A 16397-nucleotide genomic window follows, 5' to 3' on the forward strand; every position below is an offset into this window, starting at 1 on the left:
GTGAAAGCAAGAACGCAAAGACCTCGTGTCAAGACGTGAAAAGATCTTCGATTTGTTGCACAGGAATCTGAGAGGTGGTGTAAATTCAGCTGCTCAGCACAAAGTCGAAAGACATGCAAATTGCGTATGCTCATGAGAAGGTGTATGTGTGTGTGAGCGCGAGAGAGAGAAAAAGAGAGGGATGAGGCCCAGCAGGTGGAAATAAGTGTGACAAAGTAGTGACGCACTTGAACAAGTGCAGAGAAACGAGCTTCCTCCTCGTTTCTGTGCTGCTCCCTCACTTCTCTTCAATAACTCTGTAGTCATTAATATTCATCTTTTCAACATAATGTAGCTTATACAGATACATTCATACCCTGCCTCCCCACTCTACTCGCTGTGGTTCTGATTTTGTCTGATCTGATGGTTGAGTGACATGGACGTCATCCAATCAAACCCACACAGTTTAAATGGACTCTACGACGAAGTGCGTCATAGAATTTTTATGCCAAACAAAAGCTTGGAGACCAATAGGAATGTGAAGGATGAGCTGTCTGATGTGCTTGTTTCATCCTTATATAGGCATGACAAGCTGTGATTCCACGGAGCGAGCTCCGTGCCACAGAGAGTGGTGTGTGTGCAGCAGGAGTCTGTGACTTTTGTATGTAGCAGCTTTGTGTTTGCACAGACTGAAGTCTGTCCAACAGTATGGTGTGTGGCAATGTGAAAAGATTAAGGATTCCTTCTCATATTTGCATCAAAGCAATGAAACAATTTAAACCACTGTTTTTTTGTTTTTATTATTTTATTAAAGATGTATGCAATCTCTACCAAATCATATATAGTTAAACTAAAACTCCCACATGCCAAGTAGGTAGGTAATTACCCTGCCAGCTTGATAAATCTGTGCACGGTCCATTATTGCTGCATTCTACTAAAAAAACAAATGCTTCTCATTAATTTGTATAAATTATGATTCAATTTTGTTACGGCTGTGGCCATAAGAACACTGTGTGGGCTGTTTTGTTCTGTCTCTTTACTGTGCTTAAGACTCTTTGCAGGTCTCTCCCCTAATGAAGAGTAGTGAGCAGCTGATTGGACCGTGGAACACGTGACCGCTTTCAAAAAGGCGCTCTGACAGCTCCCGCCGGAGAGAGAGAGAAGCGAGCAGTTTGACAGCCGACGTGGTCCTGGCCCTGGTTTCCAGCCTATACTTTTGCTGTGTGTTTGTGTGAGCGTGTTCTGTGAGAGCCGCTCCCCGTGTATTAACTTAGCGCTTAGGCACCCACAGGGGCAGATCTAGAGAAATTTTCTTAGGGTGGCAAGAGGGTGGCAAAGAAGTCAAGTGGGGTGGCAAAATCAAGGCTTTTTTTTTCAAACACATATGCAGGTGGTTACATATGGTTAAAATGATTCAAATGCAGTAAGTATACATGTTTTTCACATAAATATAGTCTATAACTTAATTATTGTCTGTAGCCCACATAATTACATACTTTAGTTACATAAAACATGTGAGTTTTGATGTTATGTACTGTATAGCCTGTATAATAAATAAATATGTAGCCCAATAAGTATAAAATCCAGAAAGCTACACAACATGGGGCGGTTCATTTACAAACACAAGTCTAACTTAAGTTTCACACTGTTTTTTGTTAGAAAACAATCAAATTGTTACAGCTTAAATTACACAAAATGTCAGAAATCTGCACTGTCATGAACAAAAATTTTAACCTGATTTTTCATGATTTGTTGGATTAACCCACTGAGGTCTGAAATACACCCGGCCATTTTTGACTAATTTGAGTTTACGTTTGTATTTCACCCTCAGATTGTTTCATTTTATTTTTTTCCCCCTTGCCTTGTTTGGTATCATTCTTTTCAGCTCAACTGAATTTAGTTGTTTTTTTCACCGACATACTGCATTAGTACTGCTATTACTATTAATAGTACTATTACGGATCTGAAATCACACAAAGAACTTTAAACCCTAGTAGTATTTTTTGCTGTAAAAAAAACAGACATGTTGAGTAAATTTTTATAACTTGAAATGCAAATATAAATTGTACATTTTGTAAACATATAGCCTACAACTATTTATCTAAAAATGCAGCCAATACACCTGCCGTTTTTTCATTTTGTACAACCATTTAAAAATATTACTAAAACTAAAATGAGAGAACAATCAGGTGTTGCAATAAGATGCCCCACAAATGATGTGTGCCAGTAAAAAAAAAAGTTTGTCCACCAAAAACAGAAGAGCACAGGGACAAACCTGCAGGCCTGACAACAGGAGGTGCATCACTCCACTAGTTTTCTACTTAGTGACAGTGTTTACATTGCAAATGTGCCTTTGTGACATTCATTAGTGCCCTCACTGACACACAAAACAAAACTACTACACAACAGAACAACTACACAAGACAACACAACACACTAAGTATACACTCCACACTAAACATCACAAATCTCCCACATCTAAAAACTCTCTCTCTCTCTCTCTCTCCCTCCCTCTCTCTCTCTCGCTCGCTCTGTCTCGCTGCCATTACCGTCACTCCCAAAACTTTTCCCTCTTCCTAAACAACAAAATCCCACATGTTGACTTTTTTAAAAATTGGTCGACATGGTGCATTTTTCCACCGATAGGAAAGAGGTGGCTTTTTTTCCTTTCCTTACTGTTTTCACGCTTTCCTTAGAAAACGCTTAAAACACACACACACAAAAACGTGACATTATTCTCTGCTGAGAATTGTGCTGATAAGAGGTAAAAAGGCTAAAAATTCTGCAGAAAAGAGGTGAATCAGCAGAATTTCTACTGAAAAGAGGTAAAGAAGCCGAAAGTTGCGCTGAAAAGAGATGAATCAGCAGAATTTCTGCTCAAAAGAGGTTTTTTCTGAAAACGGCTGAGATTTGTGCTGATAAGAGGTGAAAGGACAGAAAATTTTGCAGAAGAGGTGAATAAGCAGAATTTGGGCTGAAAAGAGGTGAAAATTCTGAAAATTCTGCTGAAAAGAGGTGAATGAGCAGAATTCTGCTGAAAAGAGGTTTTTGCTGAAAAAAGGTGAAAAAGCTGGGATTTGTGCTGAAAAGTGGTGAAAAAACTGCGAATTCTGGTGAAAAGGGGTGAAGAATGTGAAATTTGTGTTGAAAAGAGTTAAAACACTATAATTGTGCACTGAAAAAAATAGTTGCCATAAGCGGGATTTCAACCCGGGCCTCCCAGTCTGAGAACGGCTGTTTATCTCACTGAGCTAAAACACAGCTCAAACCGGCAAGGAAAACTAGTGACCCCACTGATAAAGTGGCAGAAATGGGCAAAAAATATTGCATAAAAAATTCAATATCTCAAAAAGTATAGAAGTTATGAGCACCAAAAGTCATAGCACCCATTAGCAGAAACAGCAGAATTTTTTAAAGTTTGAACGGCGAAAATCGGATAAAAACTGAGGGAGTAGTTAAGTGCCAAAAAACGTACGGAAGCAACTAGAATATAGTGGAATAAAGAATAAAGAGAAACAGGAACTCAATAGTGTGGATGCCTTTGAGGGCATCCACACAATAAATCTGGTATGACAAGATTTGATGTATGGAAAAGGGTTAAATGAAAATGGGGACACCACTGCAGGACACATCATATATTTTGCTGTAACCTGTCAGCTCGATTATCTTCATTTCACTTTCCATGTTTTTGCTCTGGTTTTCTTTTCCACCTTTTCTTTGGTCATAAAAGTGTCACAGTGGTAACTTTGAGTATGTGTCACAGGAAGTCTGTTGTAAGTTTAAACTATGGTGTTGGTCATCTTTCTGGGTCCAAAATCAGTTAGCTCAGCTGTATCCCACAGAAGTCAGATTTTCACTCAGATTGAATCTGAGGCTTCAAATGACCAAGTATAATGGATTTCGTTACACTTAAAGTGCAACTTCCTCCCAGACATTATGATTAGAGGAGAGTGTTTGAGTGTTGTAATAAAGTTTTGATTATATGTAACGTTTCCTTTAATATTAGTTGTTTATTGAAAAATGTCTCAAAATTTTTACTTTTGTCTTTTTCCTTTTTTGTCAGAAATAACCCTGTGGCCATAAACAGTGCTTATGGTCATTATATTTTGATTACTATCATTATTGGTGTCTCTTTTTGATTATGTGATCTTACTGCAAGAGCAGGTGCTCCTTATGAGGCAGGTTGAACCTTAAACAGTGAATAGTTTAACTCTCCTCACTGTTTTCACCCCCACATTTCCTGTTCTCTTTCTCTATTGAGTAGTTGCACCGTTAAGAAAGCTGGAGAACTGCCTGGAGGACTTACACAATGGCAACTGTGTCTGTGTGTCCACGTGATTTTGTGTGTGCGTGCATGCTTGCATGCATATGTGTGTGTGCAGTTTGATTGCTTTGGGTGTTTGACTGGACAGTTGCCAAGACATAGAATGAAACACCCACACATTTTTTAAAAAATGCTTTGTTATAACAAGTATGAATTTATTCTTTCTTTATGGTGCATCTTTGAAGAACATCTTTGATTTTCTTTTACAGTAAAAATAAATACCAAATAAGCAGATTTTTCATATAGAATCATTTCTTTTTCAGATACAAAACATAGAACATGCAGACAGAAAAACAAACAAAAATTGGAAATGGTATAACTGGCACTTTGGTCATCTGACAGTGACCTCACTGTCATGGCCACTGAAGAGCACCCGGGCTCAGTTTGACCTCCTCCATTAGACTTTGTAAGAGACTAAAAAAGCTGACAAAGATGACACTGAGTATTTTCCAAAATCATTCCTAATGGGGAAGTCAGTTGGCAAAAAAAAAAAAGAAAATCTCAAAGAGGAACTAGTTTTCTGTAACCCTTGCAAGGCCAACTGGCTTGTACGTGGCTCACTACCTCCTACTCTTTCACTCCTACTACATCTTTGCCTTGCCCTACTCACCACCGTCACAGCCAGACATCACCTCTTTTCATCCTGTCTTTACCCTCGAGAGATCAAGAGAGCTTTAGGATAACAGTGAGTAATTTAAAAGACTGTTAGGAAACAGAGTAGCTGTACACCTACACTATCTTTCCCTTTTTTCCAAGTCAGTACAGTAAATTGTTTTCAAGAAGAAGCAATTAATAAACCTTCCTGATGGATATCTAGAATTTTTGTGTATAAGGTAACTTCCTGCTGCTTCTTTTGTTTTTCTCTTCTTGTGTTGCTCCATCAGAGCATTTCTCCAGCCTGCTGCCTCAGCACATTTTTCCTGTTTCACCTCATACCATTTCCATTAGTCTTTCAGCCTAAATTTAACTCTGATTTCTGTCTCTCTCCAGACTCTCTCATTGCTCTCTTGGTGTATTTACAAATCAGCCAGTTTGCGCTTTGTCTGTCCATTTGGCATCGCCTGTTGATGAATCACAAAAGTGAGAAACCTACTGACGTACTTGCCTTTTGCAGTGTTGCCTACTTGAGAATCCATTCATCCCCATTTATGCACACACACAGATGCCCGTTAAGTCAGAGCTTTCCATGTGGCCAAGTGATCAGTCCTTTCAGTCCAGTGTAGTCACCACACTACAGATGCACTGAGACAATTTGTGCATTTTGATCCCACATTTGTTTTAAGGTTGTAAAGTGCACCTCTGAATTCCTCCAGTTAAAATATATTCAGCAAAAACTGCCCCCAAGAAAAGAATGATTCAAGAAATATTCAATATATCTTTTTTATCAAGATCTTCATCTGCATCCAAGTCAACAATCATCACACATTATATCAATATGTCACAGAAAGACATCCAAAAAACAAAATCTCTGGCTTCCTGACAGGAAGCATTCATTCCCTGTGGTTGTCGCAAAACAACACTATATATACAGAAAATGGTGAACGGTATGAGTATAATGGATGGAACAACTACTGATGAGTAGATTTATTATTTGTCTCCTGCAAATTGCTGCTTCTACCGCCAGCACTGTCCTCTGTTCTGTCTCGCTGTTTTTCTGCGTCTTTTCTTATTGCTGCCTGAACACTCCCCTCCCCACCCACATCTTCTTCTTTCTAAAGCTGTTTCCTTTGAAATCTCCTCCCTTCCTCTCACTGCCATTTTGTCTCCCTTCCTTCTTCTATGACGTCTGTGCATCTCTCTCTTGTTCCTTTTGCTGCCGCTCAACCTCACTTTGTTTCCCTTTCTCCTCTCTTGCTCTAAGACCCTCAGCTTCATTGCGCCTGGTGCTCTGTCCTGTAGAAGCACAAGCCTTCACAGTTTTTCTGGATCAAGATGAACATGATTGTGATGAACCACAGATATTAGTTTGAACACTCACAGTACACATAACTATTTACATGACACTTTAAGTGGTTACAGTATTTTCATTACTGTGCACTGATTCTAACAGTAATTGTAGCATTCGTAGCAACCAGTTATTTGGATGCACTAAAAGCACTAGTAGTTTTAAATAAGTTGAGGTGACAGAATTGACAACATCATTCACAGCTGCTATCAAATTGCGTTTGTACTAGAGATGGACTCAGCCCTCGTAGCCCTGATTACAGGGAATCATAACATGACATCATACAGGTAAGGCAGAGAAAGCCATACCTGCAGAGCATTGTAGATAAATATATACCTTAGCTGAAGAACTCTTAGCAGCCCTGAAAAGTGTTAAGCCCTGTAGTTGGTAGATTTCAAATCTAACCGTCCCCCCCATCTCCCTTGCTGTGCCTTGAGGATTTGCTTACAGCAAAGTGGGCAAAGGGGGTGTAGAAAGTCTAACAGGGATCCTCACAGCCTTTAAAACAGGCTGGAAGGGTAGGGGTGTGGTACTAAGAGTCAGATTCAGCCAAATAGCAGGTGAAGGTTGAGGCAGAGGGTGAAAACAGAAAGGGCTAGTAGTAAAAGAAAAGAGGGTGAGGAGGATCTGGGAGAGGAGGAAGATGGAGGCAGGTCGAACTCAGGTGGACATTCAAGCTCAAAGCACCGCAGGGTGACACCTGAGTCCTCATTGCCATAGTTTGCCCAGTACTCTTCTTGCTCGAGTTTGGGCAGCGCCAGCTCATCCTCTCCCAGCTCATACTTGACTGCTGAGGTGATTGTGGACGGGCCCTTTCCGTACAAACCAGCCTTCACAGTCTCTGAGGCTTTCTCGAAGACACCTTTAGTGGATGACTGGGGCTTGTTCTTGTGGAACCACCAGCGGGTCTTGGTGCTGAAGGTGGTGGTGGTGGAGCCGGCAATGGAGCCAGGGTCAGGCAAGGGGCAGAGGGCGAAGTCCATCTCACGAAGGAAGCGGAGATCCTGGCCACGACGGGTGGAAGGGGAGGAGCAGATGACTTCAGATGAGGAGACACGGGCCTCACGGAACCACTCCCACAGGGCACGGGCCTCACACCCACAAGACCAGGGGTTGGCATTGAGGCGGAGGAACTCGATGCCCTGGGTGTCCCTCAGAGTCTGGCTGGGCAGCTCAGCCAGAGAGTTATTGAAGAGGAAGAGCATTGTCAGGCGGCCAAGGTCACGGAAGGCCCGGCGGTTCACCTGTCTGATGCGGTTGTCATGGAGGAGAAGGCGATCGAGGTTGACCAGGCCACGGAACACGTTCTCTGAAAGGGTACGGATACGGTTGCCATGCAGGAACAGCTGACTCAGGTTGATGAGGTCAGAAAAGATGTCATCCTGCAGGAAGTGAAGATTATTCTCCTGCAAATTGGAGAAAAAATGGGGTTTAGGCTCAGAAAATCAGACACAATGAGTGTGATTTGTAATATTAGTAACATTGTGTGATGCTGCATGTGAAGGCACATGTGTGGGTGGATGCATGTGTTTCTATGTGTCAGAGTTATCTGTATGCATGTGCATGGCTTTCCAGCGCCCCTACCTGCAGATAAAGGAACTGCAGACTGTAAAGCTTGTGGAAGATGTCATGGGGCAGGGCAGTGAGCCGGCAGCGGTGCATGTGGAGGCTCTGGAGCTTCTCAAGGCCACGGAAGGCTCCCCCCTCCAACCTGTGGAGGTTAGGGTTATCCCCCAGGTCCAACTCCTCCAAGTCCCTCAGCTCACTGAAGGCCCCTGCCTCAATCCAAGTGATGTTGTTGGAAAACAGCCACAGAACCTGAAGGGAGAAAACGTATTTATGACATTAAATTTTGATCATATTTTTCATTATTTTTAAACTTTCAGTGTGGAAAAGCAACAACTTCACACTGTAGATGCTGCTTTCTTCATTCTTTCTTACCTGAGTTCCGAAGCCAAAAGAGCCAACTCTAAGCTCCGTGATCCTGTTGTTCTGGAGAAACACGCGCTGCGACTCGTACGGCACTCCGACAGGAACGGCGGTGAAGTTCTGCGCCTGGCAGCTCACAGTCATCGGCGTCGGATAGCACACACACAGGTGCGGACATGCCGATGCCGGACTTGGCTTGCCAAGGACTAGCCACACCACCAGCCAGAGGGAGAGACCGCCTAGAAAGAGCGGGGACAGAGAAAAGGAAGTGAGTGGGAGCTGTCCATGGTGCGATAATCATCCATTACCATTGAACGAAACATCATGCAGAGTGCATAACGGTAAATATCTGCCTTCATTTTTAAATAAGAAAAATATTTGATTGTTTTTGGCGATTATGGCTTGCATCTACTGTTATTTTCTCTGAGGTTTCATGTACAGAAACCTTATCTGTCGCAGTAAATTGAGTTTACACCTTGGCACTACACTTACGCCGACCATTACGCACAGCGTAATCAGAAAGGAACTTAATCAAATCACAGCAACGATTTCTCAGAGTCAAAGAAAAAGCTCTTAACACACTTGTACATACAATTTAGCTTGAATAAATCACCAAACAGGCAGAGAGCTGACGGTTTTTCATTTCGATGTTGTATCATCCATCCGTATATCAATTTTGGATGTTCTGTTTCATATAAATCAAAGTACTTCACACATTCTTACATTTAAAAAAAACTTTAAAGTGTTCGAGTTCTAAAGCAAAGCAGCATTAACTGTCATTTGAATCCAATGGGTGTCCAAAACCAAAGAAGATAGAGAGAAACTTACTTTTGCAGCTGCGCATGATGGAGCATCGTCGGCTCCGAGAAAAAGTAGACGTTTCCATTCTGAACCAAAGCCCAAAGCGAGTTAGCCTAAGACCGCGAAGTAAAGCCTGCTATCTCCGCTGATGCCCTGGTTCCCGAGTCGGAGCGACTGAGAGTGTGCCGGTTGATGGCTACCAGTGTCCCATATATACTCAAGCACCTTGTCATTGCCTACGGCAGTAGGCACCGTGGAATCTCCTACGTCACTGATCGGGGTCATGAATGAGTGAGGGCGGCAAGAAACGGAAAGGGGAGGGGCCGACCGTAGGGGATTCTCTTGGAGAGTTTGCTCGCGCGTAAAGGCTGGTTGGAGACGTGCGCTCAGACTCTGTGAGAGGAGGAGACTTTTCGACGCACATTGGGAAAAGAGGGAGGGAGTGCTAAAGAGTGAATGTAGAAGCAGTGTAGGGAGGGGTGAATGAGCCAAGGCACGGTGCCCGGTAATGATGACTGAGTTGTGGAGGAGCGGAGGACGGGTAGGAGAAGAGCGCATAGCTTGTTTCCTGGCCGACGCTTATTATGGTCTGCTTCCGGCGCGCAGCAGCCAGACAGAAAGATACAGAAAAAGACTTAGATGGTCCTGTCTTAGCAAAGAAGGATGCCCCCGAATCATGATTCAACCATAAGGGAGAGCTCGGTGCCAGAAGAGAGTCACTCAAAACAACAGTGATTGAATAGTGGCCTGTTTGGTGTGGAGGTTAATTACGACATACTCCAGTCATACTGTTGGTAGATTAATTATAGCTCCTGACATAATTTGATGATGAAGATATCAAATGGCAGTCATTAGCTAAACGAGATAGAAGTGGACATATGAAAGTGAGGGTTCATTTGCTATTTAAGGACATTTGGGCGCGTTAAAGAAAATCTGAGATATGAAGATGAGGATGGGGGTTATCAAACATAATTCCTCTCTCTGCTAATGTCCTTCTTCTTGTTTTTCTATATTTTTATTGCACTAGTTGAAATATTGTTAATTAGGTTAATAATGGAGGGGTGATTAGCTAGTAATGAATCCAAAAAGAAAAACGACAGTAAAACACAACAGATGCCTTAATATTCATGCCACTTGAAAACTGTTTTGCTGTCTGTCTGTGCCTCAAGCTGTCATTGCTTGTGTTCAGCCACCAGCTGTAAGATAGCAAGATAGCATCAGATGTAACAGTGCCACCATGTGATAAATTATGCTCTCATTTGACTTTTATTTGATCACATTAAGTTTTAAACATGCAGTCCACCATCTGAAGGAGTGTACTGGGTATGCAATCAAGGACAAAAGTCTTTTGTAGTCTTTCAGCCTTTTTAGATAAACTACCCTGTGATGGACTGGCAACCCAGGGTATGCCTTGCAGATAGCGCCCCACGCATTACCTGGTTTGGAAAATCAGTTAAACAAACTGTTTGCTGTTTTGTGCAATTTTAACCATAATATGACATTAAGCAAGTATATTTCATAACTAAGCAAACTTTATGGGGGCCATTCCCCACCTAGAATCCAGCCCAAACCTCAGTTTTTATCCAGCAATAACAGTAAAAAGAATCCGAGTTTCATTTCAGCGATAAGGGTCAGCACAGCATCTTTGATCTATATATCCTAACATGCATCTTACATGTAACTGAGTTTCAGTCCTGCTGTGGCTCAATTTCCCACCAGTGAGTCCAGCCCCACTATTTCAAACACTGGCCTAAGGGGACAGACATGCCACCAGGTATTGCATCTGCAGTCAGTAGGACAGAAGTGATTGCAATAAGTTTTTTATTGTGAATTTTCTGCTCATTTGTTGAAGACTTTTGTGCAATCATTTAAGGTCTCTTCAGACTGATGAATATGCTTTCCTGTCTACCTTCTCGATATGACTCAGTTTTGCTTTATTTAATTATGAATTCGATTGACATGCAAGAGTTGAATAAAGCTGCATAAAAATCTATGGATAAACTGTTACAGTGTGTTTTTGGCAAGCACTTTGTTAATGTGGCATTACACAAGCAACACTTTCAAAATACAGGAAAATAACCTTCACACTAACAATAACTGTGAAATTGCATCATTCAAGCCGCACTAGAGTGGATCAGAGTTGACCTTAAAGAATAATTTCAGCTTTTCTTTGTGTGTCTGACATTAAAAATAAATGTAGACCGCTGCTCAGACCGAGAGATGTGAGAATGTAGACAACAGAAGCATACCCATTCATAGAAACACACAGGCGGCTCAACAGATGAGCGTATGAGTGAGGAAAGAGTCACACATTTGGGCGTGTGCACGGGTGCATACATAAGCGAATACACACACAGTTTGTAACTGCCATTCTACACAAAGCCAACTGAGCCGCAGGCACGATAAACAAATGAGTAATTGAGGGGATCCATTCCACGGTGTGTGCTGTTATTCCTTCACACCTCCTGCTCTGTCCTTAACTGGACTTGTGGACACGCAAGCTTCAGTAGCCGCTGGTCATCCACGACCAGCACCTCATTGGCTTCCCCTTTCCACAAACCCACGCCACCAGCTGTGGTAGTGTGTCTGTCTGTGACTGTCTGTACTTGCGTGTTAGCATGCTTGCCTGTTGAGGCAAACTTTGTCTAAATGCCACCGCAGTGTGTCAGTCAGTCAGTGTTGTGCCAGTCACCCACACAGCAGGTTCGCAGTACTGTGTAGGCATGGTCTCGGTGTGTGATGATGATCGCTACGTCGTGTTTGTGTAATCCCCACACAAAAAACAAACCGAGGCTTCCCCGGCCTGCTCCCACTCCAGCACATCTCCTAACCCATCTATCTGTCCATTTGCCTTTCTGTCTTTCTATGTCAGTCCTACATCGCTTTATCCACTCTATGCTGGGCTTTCATCCACCATTAGTAACAAACCAAGGCGTGCGTCACTGCACCTGCTCCACTCTAAAATAAACTGATTTCACTCTCAGCCAATCAAAAAGGGCCTCTTGTACTCTCGTCTGCAGGTGTGCCTGCGCAATCCTGTCCAGTGTGATGTCACGCTGATAGCAGGTTGCAGTGGATGCCAGTGAGTGTAATGGGATACTGTAGTAAAGGTGTGTCTGTTGCCAAGGTAACAACACAGCCCTCTCTTCTCACGCCTTATTTGGAAGATATTAAATATGGGTTATAGCTTCCTGGTATTGGATTTTAGCCCCATTGTGAACAGTTCACTTAAACACTCTCGATTAGCTCTTCTTTTTTTAGAGTTGCTGTAATAATGAAGTTCAGTAAAGGTGGATGACTTCTGCTTGCTTATTCCTTCCACAAAACTTAATCAAAGAACTATTATTGCATGCACAACTTGTAGACTCAGAGTATTTGTGCCCCATAGGCCCAGAGTAATGAGAAGAAACGAGAAAGACAGGAGGATGTGACCACATGCCTTGCGGTGTTTGCGTTAGATAAATAAAATATCTAATAAGTGAAATAAAATGATTCAAAGACACAGACAGCACATAGACAGTGCAGTGTCACGCACACAAACAGCAAAACAAAAGGAGCCCCGGACATGTACTTCTTGAAGGTGACTCAACATGTCATATTGTTTTGAAGCAAATTAATACATTGCTCACTGGCACGGTCCGTCTATCTTTCACACGCGTATACAGAGGCACCAGCATTTTTCAGCGTCTGTCCAATTGTCACAGACAAAGACGCTCGTGCTGTTCTCCCTCATCTTGCTCGCCTCCCCTTTCCTGCATCCTTTCGCTCTTTGTCTTCCAGTACTCCCTCCCTTCTTCTTTATTTTTTATTTTTTTGCCAGTGTCTTTCATTTGTTTGGTCTCTTGGCGTCACCACTTCCGCTTAACCATATACTGCGACTGTCTTTCCACACACTGGCACACACTCTGCAGCACAATGGTTACTGGTGTGGCGTTTAATTAGTTCCTTCTACTTATAAGGCAAGTAGTTTTTTGAGTTTCAGAAATATAAGACAGCCATTCAGGGAGCACGTCATCACTATTGTTATTTGATTTTAGCCTCTTTTTTTCAAAGTTGACTCCGTTGTTCTTCAATAATAAGATAAGTCAGTATAGTATAATGAGATGTCTTCCTTTTACAAGAAAAGCTTGCTCACAAATTGTTAATGAATGTAGATAAATCAGTAGAGAATAATGAACTTGCTACAAATGAATTAATTCCACTTAATATCATTATTCTCACAGGGTAATTAAATTATAGCTGAATTTGATTTGTCCTTTTTCTTAGTCCACTCTCAAATACACAATCATAAGCCTACCAGTCTTTTCGATCTTTGAGTTGTATACAAAAAGCTTTGTTTATTATTCTTCCTATTAAGCCTGTGAAAACAGCGGTCTAAGGTTTTCTGGAAGGAGAGAATACCCATATTAATGGCAGCACTAGCTGATTTAGGTCTGACTTATAAAACCTATATTATTATTATAATGCAGCAATGTTTTACTGCTCATTTAAAAATACAGAATGAGCCATTGTTTAGTGTGACTAAAGCAAATTAACAAAGTCACAACATATTGCCTACTGATGTGTACTCCAGCACCCTCAGTAAGCAGCCAGTATGCACAAATCAAGACTTTTCATGGCAGTTTTTTCTATAGTTTTTGGTTATCTACTTCTTCGGGTATGCTAGCTGATTATTTTTGAATATCCCCAACATTAACATGTAAAATAATAACAGTGATAAAATGTTGAAAATCATGTTCATTTAAAATTTGAGGAGCTATGCTGAAGATATCCTGCAGAGGTTTCTTACAGACAAATGCATTTATTCATCATTTCTAAAGAAAATGCCATTTCTGTGTCTTTGAGGTGCAGTTCACTGCATACAGCTGTTGTGGTTCATTGTTTATGTTCCTTGCTTACTGCTTTGATATCATTCAGCTGCTAACAACTTTAAGTTGCCTGTAATTTGATCTGATATTTAAAAAAAGTTGCGCTTCTGTGTTTTCAGTGCCTGCATGATGCAAATAAAAGAGAGTCGCTTGAACAAGAATTGTTCCATCATTCTAGTTGTCAAAAACTTCACTTTTCACCATCCATCCACTTTTTTGACCACTGCTTATCCAGGTCAGGGTCACAGGAGGGCTGAGGTTTATTCCATCTATGACAGACATTTATTAGGAGCTCCGTGATGGATTGGCGTCTGGCGAGACTGTGTCTGTATTGTGATTTTGTGGACCTGCACTAGAGTATCAACATAAAATCTACAACAACCTGGGTTCATGCAGTAAATCCAGCTAAAGACTGTTGGTTGTCCAGTTATGTCGTTAGTTGTAGGTTTGTCTTTATGTTTCTTAGGTCACACATTGTAATTGTTTGTAATTAATCATTTTAATAACAAAGGTTAAGACATAATGTGTATAATATGAACAGGGGCCACGCGACCCGTTGGCACACTGCAGCAGATGGCTGGCCCTCCTTGAGCCTGGTTCTGCCGAAGATCAGGATAGTGGTTCGTCTGACTGTTGGGGTTTTCTCTCTATTGCTGTACGGTCTTTACCTTGCATATAAAGTGCCTTGAGGTGACTGTTGTTGTCATTTGGTTTTACATGACTTGAACTGAATTGAATTTTATTAAGCTGAAATATTAAATCAATGTAACTAAAATTGACTGAATTCACATAAAATAAAATTAGATTGAATTAAATCAAGCTAAATTAAAATAATGCTGTCCCAGCTGTGCTAAGTTATGTAGATAGGATTGGAGTCGCTATGCTTTTTTTGGTCAATACAGCTTCCTCTCCTCATCTTTCATCAAGAGAACAATTGTATAACTCTAAGCCATACATGTTTGCATGCATTCAGATCAATGTTTTCTACTCTTCCTCCTCCTCCTCCTCCTCCTCCTCCTCCATCATCCCTCTCTCACTCACTCGCTCACTCACTCCATTTCTCTTCAGAGCTAATCTGCTCAGTGTCCACTCACTGCTTCCTGTTGGTATTACAAAAAACATGAAAGCATTTTCCCGACAATATCTCTCCCTCTATTGATCTACAATCATGTGAAAAAGAAACTACACCCTTTTTTTTGGTTTTAAGGCTTTACATATCAGAACATAAACAAATCATTAAATTTATTCTAAAGCTTTTTAATTATTACCCCAGATGAACAACGACACGTGATATATTACATCATGTCATTATTTATGATTATTTGATTATCAGCAAAGCTGGCCACCTCTATAAATGCAGAAGTTTTGACAGTTTTCTTGGAGCTATAAAACAATATATGTTACACAATGCCAAAGAGGAATGACATCAGCAATTATCTTAGAGAAATAATTGTTGCTGCCCGTCAATCTAGGAAGGATTTAAGGCTATTTCCGAACAATCTGATGCTGATGGTGATAAAGATTATTCAAGAGTAGAAAGCATTCAAAACAGCTGTCAGTATTCTCAGGAGAGGACATCTCAGCAAAATCACCCCAAGGTCAGACCGTGCAATGAAACTGCAAATAATCAAATTCAGTTCAATTAATTTATATATAGTGCCAAATCACCACAACAGTTACTTTATATTGTAAGGGAAAGACCCTACAAAGAGCTGCATCTCAGACACTACAGGCCTCAGATAGGATTTTAATTGTTAATGTTCACGAAAGGGCAATAAGAAAAAGACTAAACAAGTATGGCTTGTTTGGAAAGGTTGCCAGAGAAAGACATTTCCTTCCATCCATCCATTCTCTTCCACTTATTCTTATCAGAGTCACAGGGGCACTGGAGCCTATCCCAGCTACCATAGGACAAAAGGCAGAGTTCACCCTGGACAGGTCGCCAGTCTGTTGCAGGGCTAACACAGAGAAACAGACAACCATTTACACTAAAATCCAAACCTATGGGCAGTTTAGAATCATCAGTTAACCTAACCCCTCTAACTGAGTGACTTTGGACTGTGAGAGGAAACAGGAGTACCCAGAAAGAACCCACACAAGCACAGGGAGAACATGCAAACCCCACACAGAAAGGCCCCGCCAGGGACTCAGGACCACTGCACCACCGTGCTGCCCTAGAAAGCCATTTATCTCTAAAAAAAAAAGAAAACGACAGCACTGCTTTAGTTTCCAAATTTGCATCTGAACAAATCATATTGTTCCACCTCTGGAAGACCAATGTGGAGATGTTTGGTCATAACGCACAGTCCCATTTTTTACAAGACTAAACACAGCATATGAGCACAAACACCTTATACCAACTGTCAAGCACAGTGGTGGAGGGCTAATGATCTGGGGGGGTTTCGCAGCCACTGGGCACCTTCCAATCAACTCCACCATAAACTTCTCAGTATATCAAAGTATTCCAGTATCAAATGTAAGGTCATCTGTCCAACAGCTAAAGCTTGGACCAACCCACACTGGGTCACGCAGCAGGACAATGATACCAAGC

At 41.6% G+C, this 16397-nt stretch overlaps 2 protein-coding genes across 2 annotated transcripts in view; one reads left to right on the forward strand and one right to left on the reverse strand.

Annotated features, from left to right (window-relative positions):
- Window positions 1-5669: 5669 nt before the first annotated feature.
- On the reverse strand, window positions 5670-9197 carry rtn4rl2a (reticulon 4 receptor-like 2 a). Its single transcript, XM_003447990.5, has 4 exons — window positions 9006-9197; window positions 8190-8416; window positions 7833-8066; window positions 5670-7654 (listed from the first exon to the last, which is right to left on the reverse strand). Exons 1-4 carry the CDS (start codon window positions 9061-9063, stop codon window positions 6794-6796), a joined length of 1380 nt encoding a protein of 459 aa, XP_003448038.1. The 5' UTR covers window positions 9064-9197; the 3' UTR covers window positions 5670-6793.
- Window positions 8397-16397, forward strand: part of cryba1l2 (crystallin, beta A1, like 2) — a 56515-nt gene continuing 48514 nt past the window's right edge. Inside the window, exon 1 of the mRNA XM_025908034.1 lies at window positions 8397-8518. The gene's annotated coding sequence lies outside the window, so the exon portion shown is untranslated. The remainder of the gene's footprint in view (window positions 8519-16397) is intronic.

The sequence above is a fragment of the Oreochromis niloticus genome, linkage group LG6 (assembly GCF_001858045.2).
Source record: "Oreochromis niloticus isolate F11D_XX linkage group LG6, O_niloticus_UMD_NMBU, whole genome shotgun sequence".
Lineage (NCBI taxonomy): Eukaryota > Metazoa > Chordata > Actinopteri > Cichliformes > Cichlidae > Oreochromis > Oreochromis niloticus.

Bases quoted from the DNA above. Each gene is read 5' to 3' on its own strand.
- rtn4rl2a (XM_003447990.5), bottom strand. From the start codon at position 9,063: ATGGAAACGTCTACTTTTTCTCGGAGCCGACGATGCTCCATCATGCGC. The intron at 8,417-9,005 runs GTAAGTTTCTCT...CGCTCTTTCTAG, and splicing joins CATCATGCGCAGCTGCAAAA to GCGGTCTCTCCCTCTGGCTG. The intron at 8,067-8,189 runs GTAAGAAAGAAT...TTCTCCCTTCAG, and splicing joins CTTTTGGCTTCGGAACTCAG to GTTCTGTGGCTGTTTTCCAA.